This window comes from Stegostoma tigrinum, chromosome 22, assembly GCF_030684315.1.
Source record: "Stegostoma tigrinum isolate sSteTig4 chromosome 22, sSteTig4.hap1, whole genome shotgun sequence".
NCBI classification, from domain to species: Eukaryota; Metazoa; Chordata; class Chondrichthyes; order Orectolobiformes; family Stegostomatidae; genus Stegostoma; species Stegostoma tigrinum.
The window spans coordinates 33,281,700-33,304,315 of NC_081375.1; the positions used below are offsets into that span (position 1 = coordinate 33,281,700).

The 22,616-nt window shown below is 40.0% G+C and overlaps 1 protein-coding gene across 12 annotated transcripts in view; it reads right to left on the reverse strand.

The window, feature by feature from the left end:
• tnrc6c1 (trinucleotide repeat containing adaptor 6C1) overlaps positions 1-22,616 on the reverse strand; it is a 637,257-nt gene that overhangs the window by 328,424 nt on the left and 286,217 nt on the right. For all 12 annotated transcript variants that reach the window (XM_059653753.1, XM_048554723.2, XM_048554726.2 and 9 more), the window contains one exon: positions 22,260-22,324. In XM_059653753.1, the coding sequence (XP_059509736.1) occupies positions 22,260-22,324 (65 nt within the window). Of the gene's footprint in view, positions 1-22,259; positions 22,325-22,616 lie in introns of those variants that run through there.

The following is a 22,616-nucleotide window of genomic DNA, read 5'->3' on the forward strand; positions in this document are numbered from 1 at the left end:
GATTCAACTGTATGTGAGAATGGAAGGGAATCTGCCATCTTTTTTCCATGTTGGAAAACATCTGAACTCTTATCACCCAATTTGTGGTTGACTCTTAATGAGCTTTGAAGTGTTTTAGACTTGACATCCTAAAATGTTTTCAATACCCATTTGTTAAAGAACAACAGCTTAATATGTCACCAAGAATACTGCTTAACAGATATGTTAGCAATTCGAAGATATCAGATCAAAGTAAAGTTCCTCTTCTTCTCTTTTGGTTTTGGTGATATGGCAGCCCAACATCCTTATCCCTGCAACACTTTATTATGAATGTGATTCACAACGTGATAATGACATTGTGATAATGGCGGTAATATGTTTGAAATACTAGCACAAATTCTTTAATACGTCAGCTGGGTCATTGGTTTAAATTCTTATCCAAAAGAAGGGACCTCCAACAGTGTAGTGCTTCTACAGGGAAGATGATGGCCCCATTGTATTATTGGTGGACTGCTAATCCAGAGACCCAGATAATATTCTGGGGACACAGATCCAAATCCCACCACAGCAGACGGTAGAATTTGAATATAATAAAATATTGGACTTTGGAGTCTAATGTGATAACAAAACCACAATCAATTGTTGGAAAAACCCATCTGGTTCACTAATGCCCTTTAGAAAAGTAAATTGCCATCTCTACCTGGTTTGGCCTACATATGATTCCAGACCTGCAACAATGTGATTGACTCATAATTGCTCTCTAGGCAATTAGGGATGTTCAATAAATGCTGGCCTAGCCAGTGTCGCGACCTCCTGTGAATGAATGAAAAAAAACCTACATTGGAGCATTAGCCTCAGTTTTAATGTGCTCAGGTCCTGGAGCAGAACTTGATGTGATAGTTGAGATTGCGGCAAACTGAGCCACACAGAATTACAGTTCAGTATACATCCAACTGCAGAGGAATGGTGCTCAAAGTTGAATGTGTCCTATAGTAAAGACAAGCTGACGAATCCATATACACGAGTTACATTTTCAGTCAAATTCATACCTTTTTCTATTATCATTCCTGAGTATGTCTTGACTCACTCACAAGATAGACTCACAACAGATGGATGGTGGGAGGACAGTGCTCAGAGGTACTGCCAAGTCCAGAAAGTCTATGGTTTCAAGTTCAAAATAAATCTGACCCCCTCCAGGCTTTCCCTGGTACTCTGTGGTAGAATTCATGAACGGAACACTATTGATGTGCGTTGTTTCATTATTATTGTCACGTGTACGAAGATACAGTCAAAAGTACTGTTTTTTGTGCTTTTTGGGCAAATCATGCCTCACGTAAGTGCATCAGGATAATAGAACAGAATGCAGAATACCGGCATAATGGTGCAGAGAAATATCAATTTTATTATATAAGTACGATAATATTGGGGAAGAAGATGTTCTGAAATCTGTTGGTATGTGTTTTCAAACCTTTATATTTTCTGACTGATGAAAGAGGGTGGCAGAAAGCATGACTGGAGTGGGAGGGGTCTTTGATTATATTGACTGCTTTTCTGATGCAATGGAAGGAAGGCTGTTTTACATGATGGACTGGGCTGCATTCACAACTCTCTGTAATTCTCTGCGTGAGAGTGGCGACAAGCAATGAAGCAGATGGAAACGAGGTGAAAAGTATTCATGTGCCTGTGTGATAAAAATACCAAATTTAGGGCAGCACAGTTGCTCAGTGGCTAGCCTCACAGTGCCAGGGACCATGGTTCGATTCCACCTTCAGGCCACTGTCTGTATACAGTTTGCACGTTCTCCCCGTGTCTGTGTGGGTTTCCTCTGGGTGCTCCGGTTTCCTCCCACAGTCCAAAGATACGCAGGTTAGGTGGATTAACCGTGTTAAATTGCCCATAGTATCCAGGGATGTGTATGTTAAGTAGATTAGCCATGGGGAATGCAGGGGTACAGGAATAAGATAGGGCATGGGTGGGCCTGGGTGGGATGCTCTTTGGAGGATTGGTGTGGGCTCAATGTGCTGAATGACTTGTTTCCATACTGTACAGATCCTATGATTCTATGAATAAATCTACTTTGGATCCAAACTGAGATTCTGAAGTCTAGTCAATTCAGTACAGATCAGATTATAGCACAAAAGTGATTTGGTCTAATAAAGTTTTGTATTCTGCTAGTGATATAGTTGTAACAATGAAGACTTTGAGACTAGGACCAGCTGTTTCTGTGAAATTAGGTTGCTGCGATTTATTTGCTGAATTGATCTGAAAAAGTCTAATCTCGCCAATTATTGGCCTATTAGCCTTCTAAGGTTTATCAATACAGTAGTTTGCAGTCATCAATAGCTCCATTAAGTAACACAAACAACCTGCTGACCTCACTACAATTTTGGTCCATCTATAGACAAAAGCAGATATTATACCACATGAAGGCCAAGCAATGCATAAATCCATCTAGAAATGACCAAGTCCTTTCTTTGACCTTCAAAGTCACCAACTTTATTGAGCTTCCGCATTTGTCATCCCAGTGATTGCCTATTGAAGACAGTCTTATCAAAACCAAGCATCGCAATAGCATGGTTACAGAACAGTGCTCTGAATGCGCATTCTGTGATAAATAGATCACCTCGGCCCTTGATATCCTTCTGCTATTGACAACGTTCCAAGTCAAGAACATGATAGAACATTCACTATTTTTCCAGATGATATAGTTTTAAAAATACTCAACAGAATGTATTGTATGCTGTTTGCTTGCACCAGCACATTGTAGCTTCAGTCGGCACATCTTTAGCATATTTATCCACAGGAAACAGCCCAGCAACTTAGCAATATTTCTGAAGAAGGGTCTTGGCCTGAAACGTCAGCATTCCTGCTCCTCTGATGCTGCTTGGCCTGCTGTGTTCATCTAGCTCTACACCTTGTTCTGTCAGCAACTTAGCATGCTTATTTTGCTTGTGCCTCCCAGCTCTGTGACCTTTACTATCAAAGCACTGGATCATGGCAACATGATTGGCTACAAGTTGTCCTTGAAGTCTTAGATGATTGAATAGTCGCTCATCCTCACTGGGTCAAACTCCTGAATATCCTTATCCACTATCATCACTATAGATATAGATAGACTGGAGAGTTGGGCAGATAAATGGCAGATGGAGTTCAATACGGGCAAATGCGAGATGATGCATTCTGGACGATCAAATTCAAGGGCGAACTATGGAGTAAATGGAAATGTCCTAGGGAAAATTGATGAACAGAGAGATCTGGGTGTTCAGGTCCATTGTTCCCTGAAGGTGGCAATGCAGGTCAATAGGGTGGTCAAGAAGGCATATGGTATGCTTTCCTTCACTGGACGGGGTATTGAGTACAAGAGTTGGCAGGTCATGTTGCAGTTGTATAGGACTTTGGTTCGGCCACATTTGGAGTACTGTGTACAGTTCTGGTCACCACATTACCAAAAGGATGTGGATGCTTTGGAGAGGGTGCAGAGGAGGTTCACCAGGATGTTGCCTGGTATGGAGGCTGCTAGCTATGAAGAGAGGTTGAATAGATTAGGATTATTTTCATTAGAAAGACGGAGATTGAGAGGGGACCTGATTGAGGTCTACAAAATCATGAGGGGCATAGACAGGGTGGATAGCAAAAAGCTTTTTCCCAGAGTGGGGGACTCAATTACTAGGGGTCATGAGTTCAAAGTGAGAGGAGGAAAGTTTAAGGGAGATATGCGTGGAAAGTTCTTTACACAGAGGCTGGTGGGTGCCTGGGTCGCGTTGCCAGCGGAGGTGGTAGACGCAGATACGTTAGCGTCTTTTAAGATATATTTGGACAGGTACATGGATGGGCAGGGAGCAAATTGACACAGACCGTTAGAAAATAGATGACAGGTTAGACAGAGGATCTTGATCGGCGCAGGCTTGGAGGGCCGAAGGGCCTGTTCCTGTGCTGTAGGTTTCTTTGTTTTTTGTTCTTTGAAATGAAGCTGTTCAAGGAAGAGGTGCAATTTACCAGCATTATCCCACATTCTGAGAACAAACTAAGAAATGCGTATGAAAGTTTTGAGTTCATGTCAGACGAGATGCATACGTATTTCTGGATCAAATTGTTCCAGGTGTGTAAAATGAAATTTGCAATTTTTTTTACCTTTCTTTGTTCACTAACATATAAGTCAAAATGAATTTGCTTGTGTTTGACAAAAATGGTGTTCTTGTTTTACTGGTAATTCTATTTCCTCCTAAAGAAGTTGTTTACTGAAGTCTTTCATGAAGTCCACAACATTTAGCAATGTTCAAACATCAGGTAGAACTTGTGTCTGACAGTTTAGCAAAATGGATAAAGAAAAGGAAATTGTTTTTCATTGGAGGTTGTGCAATTTTGTAGCTCTATCTCAGAAGGAAGCGGAAGTGTGCTATTAAATATTTTTAAAGGAATTGTAAATTAACTCTTGTCAGGAGAATTGAAGGTCATCGGGGTAGTTGGGAATATGGAATTTGAAACACAATAGATCAGAAATAGTGAAGTAGTCTCAAGTGTCAAATGGTCCACTTCTGCTCTTATTTTGTATATTCATATGTCTGTGTCAGCATATATGTCTCAGTAACTTTGATTCACAGTATGAAGAGCAAAGTAGGGTTTTGAAAGGCTTTAAAAGTGAATTTTTTTGTTGCCGAATTCATTTTTGTAGAGGGAAATTTAATTTCACAATACATAAGGGCATGTATATTGCCCTTATTTTATTTTATAATATTTGATTATAGAAATGTATCCGTCTGGTTCATTGAAACATTTGTTAAATACAGCAAGGACATACTATTCCCAAGATACAAAGGACATCAGCATTAAAATAAGGTCAGGTGCATTCAAAGCAATGCCATTGCATATTAGTTTGTGATAAACACAGATGATTTACCTTGTTGCACTTTATCCAATGAATGACAGGATTCTCAGTACATCAATGGATCCATCTTGCTACATACGTGACTGCAGGGAAACCTAAGCTATCTTCCTTACATTTTCCTTCAGGCTGGAAAATGTCATTTTATTATCGGTGGAACAAGAGATTTGTTACAACCAGTTGTTCTGTTATTGTTCAAAGAAGTATGTTCACCGCAGGGAGTTTTTTTTAAAAGGTGTAGTATTCATGCAGCACATTTCTCCAATTTGAGGAAGAATAAAAATATCTGTAAACTGTGGTGGAATGGCTCATTACCCCAAAGCATTTAATGCAATTAAAGGAGTTTGGCTACATCAACCTGAGCTATTTATGAACCCTACCTATTTCACACCCAATGAAACATCAATAAACATTCTAAAAACATATTTCATGAATGCCTTAGTGGGTAGTTAAGACAATGACTGGCAGTTCTAACATCCTGTGCATTAGTAATTAGTGACAGATAAAGTTTAATGCTCTTGCCAGAATAGAGTGATGAAACTTCTGCTTTCAGTGTTTGTATTTTCTAAGGTGGATGGATCCTAACTAAAAACACAAACTATAAAAGGAAATACAAAAGGAAGCTAGGAAATGAGATTGATCCTCCAAATTTCTAAGGAACCAAAAATTGAAACTGAGATTTGGAATCAAGAACTTCTGAGTAGACCTGAAACTGGTTGAGACTGTGCAAAGAGATGCAAAGAGCTATCCAAGCTCAGCAGTGGTACTGAAATGAAAGTAATGCACATTCTTTTTCAAGTTGCAGTATTCCATGGATCACAACATAAATTTGATTTTTATGAGCCAATTCCTGATATGGCCACTAGTACATTATCACTACGTTAGACCCAGGTTGAGAGATCAACAAGGTTAAGATAAAAAAAAGCAAGATTCTTTAATAAACACAGAAGTGTTTGAAACAAACTAATTCAATGAAGGTACAAAACTGGTTAATACAGAGAAAGACGTTCACTAAAGAGATGCCCCAAAGCACACTAGCAATACTGACCCTTTAGAAATGTGGTATTCTTCAGATGATCCTGCAAACCCCAATGGGGACGCTAATGGGAGACACTACCACGTATCATTCTGCTTAACCATTGAGATTGATGCCCGTGGAATTTCAACAACAGCATCCATGTAACGTTCCAAAGTTTTGCTCCAGTAGCATTTTCTCTGCATCATCAGATTCCTCTAACTTCTCATGCTCTCTGAAACAAGCTCCCTTCTCCATGCTATTCCACTCCACACCCACTCACCCCTAAGCACAGTGCTCCCTCCTCCCAATGATACGACTCATGAGAAACAACCATTCTTGGAGGGTCTATCTATCTTCCTTATTGAAAATGTTCCTGTGTTACAAACTGACTTCTTTTTCACTAAATATTAATTGAAAGTGCTCTTCTTCCTTTCCACCCTGATGATTAGATAGCTCCTGGGCATTAAACCCCATTTCCTGAGTATTTCCCCAAGACATCATGTCGCCAGTTTTGATGAAGCCAGATCTTCTTCTCAATTTGGTTGAACTGACATCAAAATGTACAGTGTGGCAATGCTCCCCACTCACCCACCCACACAAACAACCTGGGTGAATGCTACTTCTGTCAATATCCTTCTGTAGATGATATGAGGTTTTCCTTGTCCTGTTTTCCTTCCCTCCACCTCTGTACATCCCTCCTTCCTTTGTCGTACTCAAATTTAGTTTTGGCTGTTTCCGCCTTTTCTTTCCTCTCCTTCTTGATATTCCTTCTGTGTCTCTGTCTCCACATCCTTTCTTTTAACACTCTTTTACACTCTTCCCTCTCCTGACCCTACATTGATGATGAAGTAGCAAGATATCTCAGCTAATTAATGGATGGACCAAAGAGCTGTTGTAGTGAGTTGAAAGATAACTTGATTTTGCTTGAATTGCAGAATTTCAACAGAATCCTCAAACTGAACCCTCCAGAACTATTAAGGCCAGTTCATCTCTGTACCCACTGGATGGCCCACTGTGGTCATGCCATATAATGTGGAATGCAGTCAAGATGTTTGCTGTTGAAATGTCTCCAGAAAAACAGTGTATTACAGTCATTGGCATTCCCTGTAAATCATCATGCATGTAGGAGACAGCATTATGGTCTCCATTCACAAGTTACAGATATTTAACTAATAGTTGCTCCTTCCTGGAAGCAAGGTTTGACATGATGTGGAGGTGTTGATGTTGGACTAGGGTGGACAAGGGCAAAAATCACGCACCAACAGGTTATAGAGCAACATGTTTATTTGAAATCACAAGTTTTCAGAATCACACTCCTCCTTCGTAAGTTAGTGAGAGAGGTGGCATCAGACAGAATTTATAAGCAAGAGGTTAAAAAAAATGACGTGGAGGCGGGTGTGTAACAGAAATGTCATATGATTTTAACCCCTTGGCTATTGTGGCAACCAACTTTTTTTTATTCATTCATGAGATGCGGGCATGACTGGCCAGGCCAGCATTTTATTGCCCATCTACGACTGCCCAGAGACCAATTAAGAGACATCCGCATTGCTGTGGTTCTGGAGTCAAATGTAAGCAACACTAGGTAAAAGTAATAGATGTTTTTATTACAAGACATTATTGAACTAGATGAGTTGATATGATCACCATTAAGATAGCTTTCAATTTCTGATTTTATTGTGTTAAAACTTTACCATCTTCAATGGGACTGGGATTCTGAATTACTAGTCCAGTGACACTATTACAAGACCTTGTACTCCCAGTGTCAGGTTAATGGGTTGGGAACATCTAAAGTCCTAGCCAATAATTCCAGGCTGACTAACGACTATCCTGTGTTTTCATTAGTGATGCGGCTTCTGTATTACCAGCCAACTTTTCATTGCTCCTAGATAATAAAATGTGAAGCTGGATGAACACTGCAGGCCAAACAGCATCTCAGGAGCACAAAAGCTGACGTTTCGGGCCTAGACCCTGCTCCTTCTGTTTTTCAAGTTAGGTCACCGTAAAGCCTTAAAGGCATCATATGCTATTGATAATAAAAACTGACAGAATTTGTAAAGGAACTTCCTGACTGATGATAAAGAAAAAGAGTACACTGTATTGGAATCTTTTATGTTGTTAAGCTGTTGAACATCTAGAATTCTGCAGGAAACATGTCCTAGAATGTCCTCCCATTTATGAACTGCATTTGTTTGTATACTGCCATTTCCATGATGATGCAAAACTGTTTTGTGTCAGCATTTATGTTAGGATAATTCAATTCTACAATATGTTTCCTAAATGTACAAGACAAAAAGGGGTGCAAGATCATTTCTTGCAGATACTGTCACACTAGCTTGCATTTGTAATGCATATAGTTTAACTGCAGTCCAAGACAAAACCATATTTTAAGCTGCATGGCAATTGTTCCCGACAATGTAATTGAATTTTAGGGAATGATTTTTGATGCCTCATTATGAGAAAAGCAGCATTCCTACCCATAAACTGGAACCATTAAAATTAATTGCTCTTGATTAACTCAGTGGAACTTGTAGCAAGAAGCAGCCAGCTATGTAAGATAATCTGCCACATGCACAACTTGCTGTGCAAAAAATAATCTGAAGCCAGTATTAGGTCAGAAAAGATAACGGAATCACGCATAATTGATAGCACGGTGGCTCAGTGGTTAGCACTGTTACCTCATAGCGCCAGAGACCTGAGTTCAAATTCCAGCCTTGGGTTACTGTCTGTGTGGAGTTTGCACGTTCTCTCTGTGTCTGTGCGTCCGGTTTCCTCCCACAGTCCATAGATATGCAGGTTGGATGGATTGGCCGTGGCCTATCTCCATTGAAGGGCAACCCAACAGACGAGACATCTTTCCTGCTTGAAACAACCCATCTACATGAACTTCAATCTGTCCACCTTCACCCCCCTGACCTCTCATATCAGGTGGCTATGATAAATGTAGTCATAGTCTGGTCTCCACCCTCCCACATACTCCAAGCACACACGCTGAGGCTAGGGTGCTCCAGGCCATGGATGAACTCCCCTCCTGTATGATCTAGTTCCCATCTATGATTTATCATGTCCTGCTTGGGCCCTACCCCACCATCTGTTATTAGTTTATGGACTGACTGCTATGGAGCCACAGGGCTGATGTGATTCATTCCCCAGACTGCAGAGGAAAAAGTCCTCTGACTGAGAACACTAACCAGCTTTCTGATTGTGGTCACTCCTCTGGACTGATATCAGAGGCTGCTCTTTATTTATGGACCAGGACTGGCAGTGCCTTCATGGGCTGCAGTGAGGATTACTCCCCTGAGAATTGGAGATGTGGTTGCTTGCATGCTGAGCAGGCTGTGTATTTGCTGAGGAAGATGTTGGTACATGGTGTACGTGTGAGGTTGATTTAGCGCAGTTCTGTACAGCGAGATTTGCAAACTTTTGACTACATTAAGAGGGAGGGTAAGACATGGAAATGCAAGGCATCTATGCTGCTTGCATGCAGGTAAGTGTTAAGTCAGCAAGCAAGCAGACCTGAGATGCAGCCTGGTCCCAGTGAGCTGTCCCTGCATACAAAGTATCCTTGCAGCAGCCTTTCAAATCGCACTGCTAGCACAGCCAGAAATGCAGTGACTACCATGTAAGCATCATGCAAGCAGATCAGAGAGGTGCCATGAGCATCCTGACAGGTTGGTAATTATTGGATGCTAAAATCCATGGACAAGGGATTTGTGTAGGTGGTGCCCATGGATTGCACCCTGAGTTGCTATTTCTTGGTGACCAACATGGAGGCTATTCATTGCCACCAGTGAACTGAGGTTGCCAGTTACCAACTACAACATCCATGTCAAGAATTCCCAGCATCTAATTTTCTCATTCCAAGGCCCTGTACAGTTGTAGTAATGCTTCATTGCTTCTGTACACATATCTTATTAGGACAATAGGATTTCATTTACCTTCCTAACTGCTTCTGTACCTGCACGCTTGATTTCAGTGACACTTGTACAAGGGCATGCAGTTTCCTTTGTACATCTAGATTTTCCAATCTATTACCATTGAATAATACTTTGCTACTCTGGCTTGCTTAACAAAGTGAACAACTTCACACGTGTCCACATCATACAGCATCTGTCGTGTATTTATTTAGTCACTTGCCTAATTTTCTTTGAAGAGTCAACACCATCCTCACCACTTACAATACCACCTGGCTTTATGGTACCTTGCAAATATTACACTCTTTTTCATCATCTGAATCCTTGAGATATATTGAGAATAGCTGGGCCATAAGCACAAAGCCCTCCTTGGAACTTTCTCACCAGTTTCTTCTCCAAAAAAGAGACATTTATTCCTCTGCTATTTCCTGTCTATTGATCAATTCTCAATCCATACAAATATCTTAAATGCAATTCCATTTGCTTCAATTTTGCACCATAATGTCATACGTGGGACTTCTTCAAAAGCTTTCTGAAAATTCAAATATACCATATTGACTGGCTTTCCCTTATCTCAAGTATTTGTTACATCATCAAAACACTGTAGTAATGTGATTTTCCTTTCATAAACCTATATTGATTTTGTCTAATCCCATTGATAATCATTGAATCCATTATTTTCTCTGTTTCCTCATTTTAAACCCTAAGGTGTTGCTTAACAACTTTCAGTCTGATGCTAATTTCCTTCAATTTCAAATTTTCACTGGACCCTTGCTTCCTTTGCGTTTCTGGGATGTTACTTGTGTTTCTTCCATGAAGACAGAAATAAAATAGTTGATTAATTGCTATGCAATTTCCATTTCTGTTTGATATGTCAATTGAAAACACCTATGATTACTATAACACCATTATTGCAAGCATCTCTAATTGCTTGTTTAATACAACTCCCTACTTCACAACTAGAGTTTGGATGCAAAAAGACACAATGATTTCCATCCTTTGTTGCTTCTTGGCTCCACCCAAACTGATTGTATGCCTAAATTTTCTGAATTTTCTCACTTTGTACTGATTTAACCCTGCACTAACAATACCAGTCCACCATTTTTTCTCTTGCTTATTGAACACTAAATGCCCTTGAATATTCGATTCCCAGCCTTGGAACCCTACAAACATTTCTCTATAATCATATCATAACATATCCATTTACAACTGTTTGCCCTGTTAATTTGCTACCTAATTGCAAATGTTCAGTTCATTGGATTACATTACCTTTGATTTGTGCTATTAACATTTTTATACATTTATTTTCTACTTTGGCCTGTTTTTGTGTTAACCTTTATTTCCTGTGCCTTCCACCTTTGCTTTAGATTTTTCAACCTTCTATTGCTATGTTTGTTTTGCTTCCTTGAGACTCCCTCGCAGGTTCCCATCTACCCTACCACTCTAGTTTGAATCCTCATCCACAGTACCAGCAAACGCTCCTGTGGGGGTATTAGTTGTAACCCTGTTGGAGTGAAAGCCATCTAGTTTGTAAAAAGGTCACATCTTTCTCAGAGTCAGCTCCAGTGCCTCAGGAATCTGAATCCCTGCCTCATACCTCAACTCTCCAGCCACACACTTATCCACATATTTGCTTATTTTTACTTTATTTTACTTATCCCACAAGCACATGAGACTGGGTTTAATGCTGAGATTACAACCCCTGAACTTTTAAATTTATTTCCTCGCACGCAGATTTCAGTTTGAAGGACCTTACCTCTCTTTTTACCTATGCTATCGGTGCTAACATAGACCACAACCTTTGGCTGTTCATCCTCCCCTTTTCAAAATTATCTGAAGCTGGTCAGTGACATTCTTGCCCTGATACCAAGGAGACAACACACAACCCTGATGTAATATCAATGGTCACAGAAAAGTATGTCTGATCCCCTTGTGATAGAAATTACTGGCACTATTGGTCAACCACCCTTTTATTCCTCCCCACCTCCACTGCCACAAATATGATTTGGCAACTTGTTGTAGCACAAAGTTGTCTTTTATTGTCTTCATTAAGAAGCATCAAAGGGAGATAGACAAAGGGGGAACTCTCGCATTAGCTGCCTTGTGCTTTTAGTCTGCCTGAGCATTCTTCATGTCAGGTGTGACCACCTAAACATGCACTCTACCTGTGAAGATCTCTGCCTTACAAATGCTCTATGGTAAGTCAAGCTGCTATCAAAGATCTGGAAAGTGGTTTTGGAGCAGCTACAGTTGGTGACATTTCTAGCATATGTCATTGCCCTGGAGCCTGGAAATGCCTCATGCTATCCAGGAGAAACATTCCATATGGCTGTACTGACCTACCATGTCTTACCTTTAAATTACTCCTGGTATGTTTACTACTTCTAGTCTAAAGGCTATTACCTTAATTCATTGTATTGGTTTTTATCCTTTAAACTCTACCCGATCTATGCAAAAATCCACAGCAGCTGCGCAACAATAAATCAACTCACAATATTCCTGTGATATCATGATTGGATTTCTTTCCCCTAAGCTCAGGACAGCTGCTGAGTAAGGTCCTGTTCTGCTCAGCACTTCTCTTCGCTGGTTACATGTTAAGTGAAGGTCCTAAACCTGAGTATCGACTTGTAGCCAACCTCTCTGTGCTCTTGTTATACCCAGGTCTGATTCTGTTCAACTGTTTCTCTCCCCAACAACAAAAACATTAGTGATGACCCCAAAGACAATCTGCAATGACCCCATGCTAGAAAAAATCAACAGTCACTGGCAGTGTGTTACCTATGATGAAGCTTAGATGTAGGTCAAGATGCAAAATGTAGCTTGACGAATTAATGACTTCAGTTGCAATTTGCAGTCTCCACAGCCATCACTACTTAGTCAAATGGAGATAACAGGCCTGGGTCTGTCTATCTGTGGGTGAGACATCCTTCTGTTTCCCCTTCTCTACTTGAACTATATTACTTGGAAGAAATTACAGTACCAATGGGAGGCTAATAATGGAGAGGAACATCACAAATGTGATGGAGAAAGGCAAAAATCAATGCGTCACAACAAAAAATGTTCACGATAAGGCAGCAATCACAAGTAAACAAAAAGCAAAACTGTTTCAAAAACAAGCAATTTTCAAAATGTTTTGATGGCTACGTGCTATTAATTCTGTCTTACCGAATTGTTGCACAATTTTGGAAATCTTTTAAAAATGCCTAACATTTTAAGGTGATAATTATGGGACATGAGGCAGCTGGTATAACTATGTAAGTAAAGTTTTATTTAGGTGCTTGGTTATCTTGTGAAAGCAACAACAGCATGTATCATAGATGTCAAAAGAAGTAAGATTTCAGCATGACAAGTCCCTGTCCCAGATTTTGTTTCCATTATGGTTATACTAGATCTGGTGTTACAATATTGGAAATTAGCCCTTTTATTCTATACATTATAACTACATTTCAAAAAAGCAATTTTCACTTAAGCTTTATGTTATAACCTTTAAAAAATTCACTCATGAGATGTGGGTGTTGCTTGCTGGACCAGCACTTAATGTCTATTCCTAGCTGCTGTTGACAAGATCATGATGAGCAGTATGCATTGTAGGTAAACCCAAAATGCTGTTGGGAAGGAGTTGTGAGATTTTGACCCAGCAATAATGAAGGAATGACAATATATTTCCAATTCAGGATTGTGTGTGGCTTGGAGGAGAATTCGCAGGTGGTGTTGTTCTCAGGTGTTTGCTGTGGTTATTGGTTTGGAAAGTACTGTCTAAGCAACCTTAGTAAATTTCTGCAGTACATCGTGTAGATAGTATACACTGCTGCTATTGAGTGTCAGTGGAGGAAGGACTTGCATATATGCGGATATGGTGTTAACCAAGTAGGCTACTATGTCCTGAATGGTTCAAGGTTCTTATGGGTTGTTGGAGCTGCACTTATCCAAGCAAGTGGGCAGTATTCCATCAAACTCTCTACTCATGCCTTGTAGATGGTGGACAGAACTTGGGAAGTTAAGAAGTTGAGTTACTTGCTGCAGGATTCCTAGCCTCTGATCTGCACTGTGCTTACAAGGCTGGTGCAGCTGACAACAACTAGCACAGAAGAAGTACATTCATTGTAGCAATACATTTGAAAGAATTTCAGAAGGAGTTAGTGGCAATCAGCAGGATTTGTTGGGTAAGGAGAGAAGGCAAAAGTCCTCGTTATAAAGAGACAATGGGATCTGCAGATGCTGGAGAATCCAAGATAATAAAGTGTGAAGCTAGATGAACACAACAGGCCAAGCAGCATCTCAGGAGCACAAAAGCTGACATCTCGGGCCTAGACCCTTCATCAGAGAGGGGGATGGGGTGAGGGTTCTGGAATAAATAGGGAGAGAGGGGGAGGCGGACCGAAGATGGAGAGAAAAGAAGATAGGTAGAGAGGAGAGTATAGGTGGGGAGGTAGGGAGGGGATAGATCAGTCCAGGGAAGACGGACAGGTCAAGGAGGTGGGATGAGGTGCTGAGTAGGAAATGGAGGTGCGGCTTGAGGTGGGAGGAAGGGATGGGTGAGAGGAAGAACAGGTTAGGGAGGCAGAGACAGGCTGGGCTGGTTTTGGGATGCAGTGGGTGGAGAGGAAGAGCTGGGCTGGTTGTGTGATGTAGTGGGGGGAGGGGACGAACTGGGCTGGTTTTGGGATGCGGTGGGGGAAGGGGAGATTTTGAAGCTGGTGAAGTCCACATTGATACCATTGGGTTGCAGGGTTCCCAAGCGGAAGATGAGTTGCTGTTCCTGCGAACTTCGGGTGGCATCATTGTGGCACTGCAGGAGGCCCATGATGGACATGTCATCTAAAGAATGGAAGGGGGAGTGGAAATGGTTCGCGACTGGGAGGTGCAGTTGCTTATTGCAAACCGAGTGGAGGTGTTCTGTAAAGCCATCCCCAAGCCTCCGCTTGGCTTCCCCAATGTAGAGGAAGCCACACCGGGTACCGTGGATGCAGTATACCACATTGGCAGATGTGCAGGTGAACCTCTGCTTGATATGGTATACTGTATCCATTGTATTGTCTTGAAATGTTTAGGAGCAGTCTGGCAAACTGCAAGGGCAAGGTAGCCGAACGTTTGTTGCCAGTGGTGCGGTTAGGGGGATGGTGGGTGGGTGGGTGGGGTGAGGTGGTGTTGTACATTATTCTGTTCAGCATTCCAAACTCTGACCATCTAAGAATTACAACATTTGGAAATGATAGGACTGAGATAGGTGGAGTAAGGTTTGAAGAAATTTACACATATGGTCAAGAATTTTGAAATCTTGCTGGGCCCTTGAGAAGGTGGTGGTGAACTGCCTTCTTGAACTACTGAGGTCTACTTGGTGAAGGTACCAACCCCTCTCCATGCCATTAGGGCTGGACTTCCAGGATTTTGACGCAAAGATGAGAAAGCAACAGCACAAAAGTCCAAATTAAGATGATGAGTGACTTGGGTGGGAACATTTAGCTCATTACATTCCCATGTGTCTCCTGCCCTTGTCTTTCCAGATGGCAGTGGTCATGGGTTTGGAAGGCGCTGCCTCAGCAACCTTGGTGAATTTTGGCAGTGCATTTTGTAGTTAGCTTTTGTGTGTCATAGTGAAGGGAGTGAATTTTGTCGGATGGGCTGTTTGTTGTGCAGAGTGTCAAGGGTGTTCTTGGAATTGAACGCATTTAGGTAAGTGAGGAGTATCCCATTATACTTTTGACTTGTGCCTTGTAGATAGTGAGGTCCTGGGGAGTCAGGAGGTGAGTTACTCGCTGCAGGATTCCTAACCTCTGGCATGCTGTTTGAAATACAATATTTTTACGATTGTTTCAGTTCAGTTTCTGGTCAATGGTAACTCCTAGAGTGTTGACAATGGGGGATTCAGCAATTGTAATGCCACTGAATGCCAAGAGGCAATGGCTAGATTCTATTTTGCTGGAGATGATCATTGACTGTTTTTGGCACCTGCCAGTCCAAAACTCGCTTTTGTTGAGGGCATGGCGCATTTAGGGAGTTGTGACTGGTCCTGAACATTGTGTAATCAATATTACATATCATTATTTCTGAACTTATGTACAAAGAAGCCCATTGATGAAGCAGCTGAAGAAGCTGGGCATAGGTGCTACCCTGACGAACTCCTGTAGATTTTGATTGATTGATTGCTGTCATGTACGGAGATACAGCATTAAGTGTTGTTTTGTGTACTATACAGGCAGATCGTACGCTGCAGCTGAAATGACACACTTCCAACAACCACAATAATTTTTCTAAGTGTGCCAGGTATACTGCAATCAGCAGAGAGTTTTCTGTCCGATTCCCATCGACTCCAGTTTCATTACAGTGTCTGATGCCACTCTCAGTCAAATGTGTCTGATGGGCCTGTCATTGACCCTGTTGAGTTTGTCCTTGTTTTTGTGCACAAGATATACCTAGAAGTCTTCCACATTGTCAGGTATATACCAGTGCTGTGATTGTAGTGGAACAGCTTGGCTAGGGGCACCATACGTTTTGCAGCCCTCGTTTTCAGTATTATTGCTGGTATATTGTCAGGGCCGGTCGCATTTGCAGTGTCCACTGCCTCCAACTATTTCTTAATATCACATGGATTGAATCCAACTGGCTGAAGAATGACATCTGTGATGTTGGGACATTCACAGGATGCTGACTGACAGTCAGGGTAGGTTAACAAGAGCAGAGGTGATGGGTGAATGAAATTTAGATTGGTATAAGGTGTTAGTCGCAAAAGCTTTGTTGAGGCAAAGTTGTGGGGGATAATAGCTTAGGAGGTTGGCAAAGATGAGTTGCTGAAGGTAAGAATGATAGTGATAAGGTAGATGTAATACCTGATAATGCTTCAGAGCTGAATCTGCTGAATATGATACAGTGATTGACCACACAGTTGAGGGTGGGATAGAATACAAATGTTTGTATATGATCACAATCAGTCAAGCCAGTGGCTGAAGAGGAGAATCCAACCACTGGCTAAAGCATGGAGTTTCTAATGACAGGCACTCAGGACAGATTAATCTTGTAAAATTTAGCTCTAAGAAGCTTTATCTCAAACTCCACATGACAAGCAGGAACGTGATCTGTAAATAACTTAACATGAAATTGCAAACACATTTACAATTATAAATAAACATATTTATAAAGTTAAGCTTCATGCCTGCTTATTCTATCCTATATTTTCAGTGTTTCTGAATTTAAACTACTGTGACCTACTTTACATAAAATACTGCTCACTGTTTTTGTCAATTGCTCATTCATACTTAAAATACTTGGGTAAATGATCTGTCCATAATTATAAATTGAAAACAGTTTTAAGTCAAGAGGAATGGTAACATTCAAGGTAATGAATGTGTGAGCTGGCGAACATGAATGTGAGCGATGTCAACTGAAATGACATTGCCAGCTGACCTGCGTGCAGTAAAATAATTTTACTATTAGCACAAAGGAGTGGGAAATAATTATAAGGTGTAAGACGTTTTGAAGTAAACCACTGATCATACTGATTGTGCCTGAAGGAATAAAGTGAATCCTTTTTTTGTGATGATAATGACCATGATTAATTTCACTTTACATTATCTGAGGTTAGTGTCATCTGCTTGCAATGCTCAGTAGATGACCTGTCTCTGTTGCATAGTAGGAATGTTTTGATCCAATCATGAAACCAATGGCAAATTTATTAGATACTACAGTAAGCAGCCTTGTGTTTTTCATACTCTGAGGCTTAGTGTAGTAGCAGAGGATAACAGAGAACACAACAGTTTTTATTAGTGTGATGTAAAAACTATAAAAGTTAATGACTGTTTAGGTGCACTAACAATAATGTGCTCATTAAACTGTCTCAGCAGTCTTCCACATACACTGTTTAATTCACAGATCTCCTGTGCCATTGCTCTTATTGAATTAGAAGGCGTGCTATTTTATAAAAATGGCACAAAAACACCATGCAATGTGTAAGAGATTATAGTACAATTTATATTGATCTAAATCTTGGCATGGAGCCTGCTACTTGCATTTTCATCTTCAGAAACTGGTCAGCATATTCCTTCTGTGTTCTTCTGCTTTCTATTTTCACAAAGGTATGTTCTGCCATGGGATACACAATAATAAAATTTACCTTAAAATCTCTGCTTTTGCTTTGATGCTCTAGTTCCCTGATGTTCAATGTTGTCCTTCTCCACTATAGTTGCCGAGTTGTTGTGATGACTGTCGTTCTTTCTGTCTTTTATCCTACTTTCTTTCTACTCTCTGTCTTCACTCTGTTCCTAAGATCCTGGTGTGCCACTTCCTTTATTGATGAACTGAGTATCTACATTTCATCTCTTTCAAGACTTAATAAGCAGGAAAATAAAATGGACTGGATTGGAGATGATAGTAAAAGAAAACCAAGCAGAGAGATAGCAAACCACTGAGAGAGGTGTCAGTAAAAGGGAGGCCATGAGTGATAGAATAGAAAATGACTATTGCTTATAGAAGTTGAAAGTTAGGATGGAATGCATGCATGAGGGGGAGATGCAGTGGTTGTCTAGGTAGTGATTATGTGGAAGGGTTTCAGAGAATGCTGGCTGTGAGGAACTGAAGGGCACAGGAACACAGAACTTAAAGAAACTGGACCAATGGAGGCTGAAGTGTGGCACCATGGGAGGAGGTGGGTAGGTTGGCATATGGGAGTAGCCAGGATAACTGAATGAGAGAGAAATCATATTAAGGAAATAGCGTACAAGAAACATGCAGTGAGATGGCGCATGGAAGGACTGAATATTTGAAACTGGAAGTTTGGAACTGGAAGCTGTCCAATCACACATCTGGGCATTGAGCTTGGGTAGTAGGTCAAAAGAATTCACACTTTATGAATGTTATGAAATGCAAATATTTTAACAGATGCAGGAAACAGGTGGCAGCTATTTTTATGCGTATGTGAATTGTTAATTATTAGGCTGACAGCAAGATATAGTTGCCATAGTTGTTAGTATGCATAAATCTTATGTTAGCAAGTGTGAGAAAAAGAAATGGTAGAGGATAATTTCAAGAAGTGGGAGAAGGTTTGAAACCCTGCAGCTGACATCACTAATAACATACCTGAGAGATAAATGTGAATGAATTTCCAAATTTGAATGGTTCAGATTTATAACATTGTTCCTTGACTGTTTTTGTTTGTCGCTCAATAATTAGCACTGATGCTTCCCAGCACCAGGGACCTGGGTTCAATTCTAGCCTCAGGTAATGTCTGTGTGGAGTTTCCAAATTCTCCCCATGTCTGCATGGGTTACTCCCAAGTGTTCTTGTTTCCTCCCATTGTACAAAGTTGTGCGAGTTAGGTGGATTAGCCATGCTAAATTTTCCATAGTGTTCAGGGATATGTAGGTTGGGTGGGTTAGCCATAAGAAAATGCAGGGTTATAGGGGAGTGGGTCTGGCTGGGATGCTCTTTGGAGGGTTGGTATGGCCTACTCACATGCTGTAGAGATTCTATGATTCTAATAAATTGTTGTGCACTGCAATGGGTAAAATTTACATTATTTTCTTACACCAGTTTCAAACCAATATATGTGTATTTTAATCCTTAGGCAACTTCTGGAAACAAATAGAAAGAAATCGGTGTCGGTGGATTTTGTTTTTAGGAACAAATTTACACTTAAGGGCTGGCTTTTGGCAAGCCTTTGGGAAGTTCAATTTGGAAACATTCTTGATACACTGCATACATCTTGGTGGAGTATGTCCTGAATTGTGGAATTTTCAGCCCAGATTGCAGGGTAGTGTCAGGCCTCCCAACCCCTGACGCGTGGCACAGGTTAATATGCGAGAGTGTAGATGATAGTTAGGCCTGCCTCAATTCTCTGGGAATTTGTCCAGGTTGTTTGGGACAGTGCTAGGCTTTCCATCCCTCACAACTTCACCCCTCACTTCCCACCACAATTCTTCACACCTACCACGTCAACAGAATGCCAACTCTTGCCCCCATCCACCCACAGTCCCTCATATCCTCCATACTACTTCCATAGTTCCTCACCCAGTATCCATCATTGGCACTCTTCAGAAGCAATGGAAAGATGAAAAGAGACAAACTTTAACAATCTAATCCAATCCTCACTCTTATGCACTCGATACTGAAAAACTACCATTTTTAAAATCTATTCAAAACCTGTAAATTTCAAGTTATTACCAACTTATAAAAACAAGCAAGTTTCTATTCAGACCCTATATCAAGGACAGTTAAAACCATTAATAACCTGTTAAAGCCTATTTATTGTCGTAAACTACAATATAAAAGTATTACATTCTTCACGCGCATAAGTGAATTGATAAAACTAAGTTGTTAGTTCCACGGAACAGCATACTTTCAGTAGAGTGTCATGCTTCAAGTGCTCAGGGATGCACTGGAATCATAAACCTTTACACCGTTGAGTCGCACGCTGTGAAACAGTGATAATACCATGAGCATAATAAAATGTGAGGCTGGACGAACACAGCAGGCCCAGCAGCATCTCAGGAGCACAAAAGCTGACGTTTCGGGCCTAGACCCTTCATCAGAGATGAAGGTTCTCGGCCCGAAACGTCAGCTTTTGTGCTCCTGAGATGCTGCTGGGCCTGCTGTGTTCATCCATCCTCACATTTTATTATCATGGATTCTCCAGCATTTGCAGTTCCCAGTATCACTAATATCATGAGCATGCCACTTAAAGGCATATTGACAAACACAACCATTATCTCTGCTAAGCTTTACTGTCTCCCCATGCTCCCTGAACTTCACTCATTTTAGCATGTGCTGGCAGAAAACTACATAGAAGCAAAGTTATCCATTCCAATAAATATTATCTTATAGGCATAGCAACTTAGCAGAGGGAGAAAATGGCCAATTGGTCTATCAAGTCGAGCATGATCTCTTCACATTATTAGTTATGTTAACTGGTTTCATTATGAAATGTGTTTTTAAGGCAAAAATTAGAGACTTCAGCTGATACAGTGAGGTGTTGTACAAACAATACATTACAGAAAAACAAGAAAATGCAATAAGTGAAAACAGTCAAACAAACTGATGTGAACATAGAATTATAATAACTTTCTACTTAGGATATTAAGTTACTTTGTTTGCTAATTGCATTCAGCACATTTTGTGAACGTACTCCAACATGGTCATTAAGTTTACCACAAGCAAATGTGGCAGAGCAGCACAGTTTTGAGTGACAAATTCGATTTCTTATTGGGAATATATAGTTGTTGTATACATTGCGTTGCTGCAAATACATAACGCTTGTAACTCATCTTAGGGGTTCCATATAAAGTCTTAAAATCTTCAATTAAATTTTCATGAATTAGAACATCAGAAAATCTTGATCAAATTATAAGCTAATAAGTTTTTATCAGTTATCCATTTTTGTTTCATTATTTTATACTTCTGAATAATTCTGGGCATTAATCCTGAGACCACTTTCATGTCCAAGGAACATTTGTTTCTCTTGGTTTCAATTTGCATGTCTTGATATTAAAAAAACTAATATCACAGAAATAATGTGCAAAATATATACAGTGCTTTCTTCCTTAGATATACAGAATGTTTCAGCAAGGTTTTCTGTAGAGTTAAATGACATTTTACAAACTCTATTTGCAAGAAGATATCAAAAAACACATTGCAAATGCTGATGTATAACAAAATTAGTAAATAACTTAGAAATAATAGTTAGAAGGAAAATAGCTAAGACCATACCTATGTGCCTATTTTCTGTGCAATGTCAATCCAAAAGTAAAACCAAATAATTTTCCCTCCTCAATCATCATCTCATAATTCAAATTTAGTCTAGAAACTTGAAAAATAATTTGAGTAAATTACTAAACAACTGGGTAATGAGATTATGAAACTCAGCATTGTTTGTGAAACACCGCACATCTAAAACCTTAATTTAACTCAAATTCTGAAATTATGACAATCAAAATTTAATTTTGCTAGTCCATAATCAGCGTACATATTGTCTTACTACAGAACGCTTAATGTTTCTATGGTAAATAATTATAAGTGAATTCCATGGTTATTGATAAAATATGTCTCAGTATCACATTTGATTTGAGAGTGTATGCTTCATGATTTAGTATGATAGCATACCACAACAGACTAAATTACATTGAATACTTGAATAAATGTTCAGTTTTATGTTATCATTCAAATTAAAACACACCACAACACATGCAGAAATTTATTCAAAACAATTCATTGTCTTTAACTCTGTGTTGATTATACTGTTAACCCTGCCAAAAAATAGATATTGTTTTCTTGGTATGTGACTGAAAAAATGGAGTTTGTCTGCGAACAAATTACACCCAGTTTAACTTATTTTTAGATAATTCCTGTATTTTTAGCTGAGTAAAAACCTCAAACTAAGCATTTTACTTTAAACCTTTGTTGTTAAATAAAAGCATGCTGAGCAAATCACACTCAACCAAACTATGAAATTCAAACAATATTTATAATCTGTAAGCCATACCTTATTCTTCTCTCTTCAAAGACAGCCTTTTGCCATGCATCACTTTGATATGCATTTAATTTCTGCTGTAACACAAAAGCATGGAATATGATTTTAACAAAAACCTAGCATGTTTGTCAAGGGTTATAAAGACAGAGAGCTAAGTTTAACAAAAACAAGTTACTGTGGAAGTTGGAAATCGCAAATAAAAAGTGAAAAGACTCAGCGGAACAGGTAGCATCTGTGGACGGAAAACCAAAGTTAACAATTGAGGCCAAAGGCCTTCCCTTGGAACTGCAAGATGTTGGACATAGGCAGCTTTTAAGCAAATCAGATTAAAATAATCAGAGGGTTAGATAGGGTGAATAGGGAGAGCCT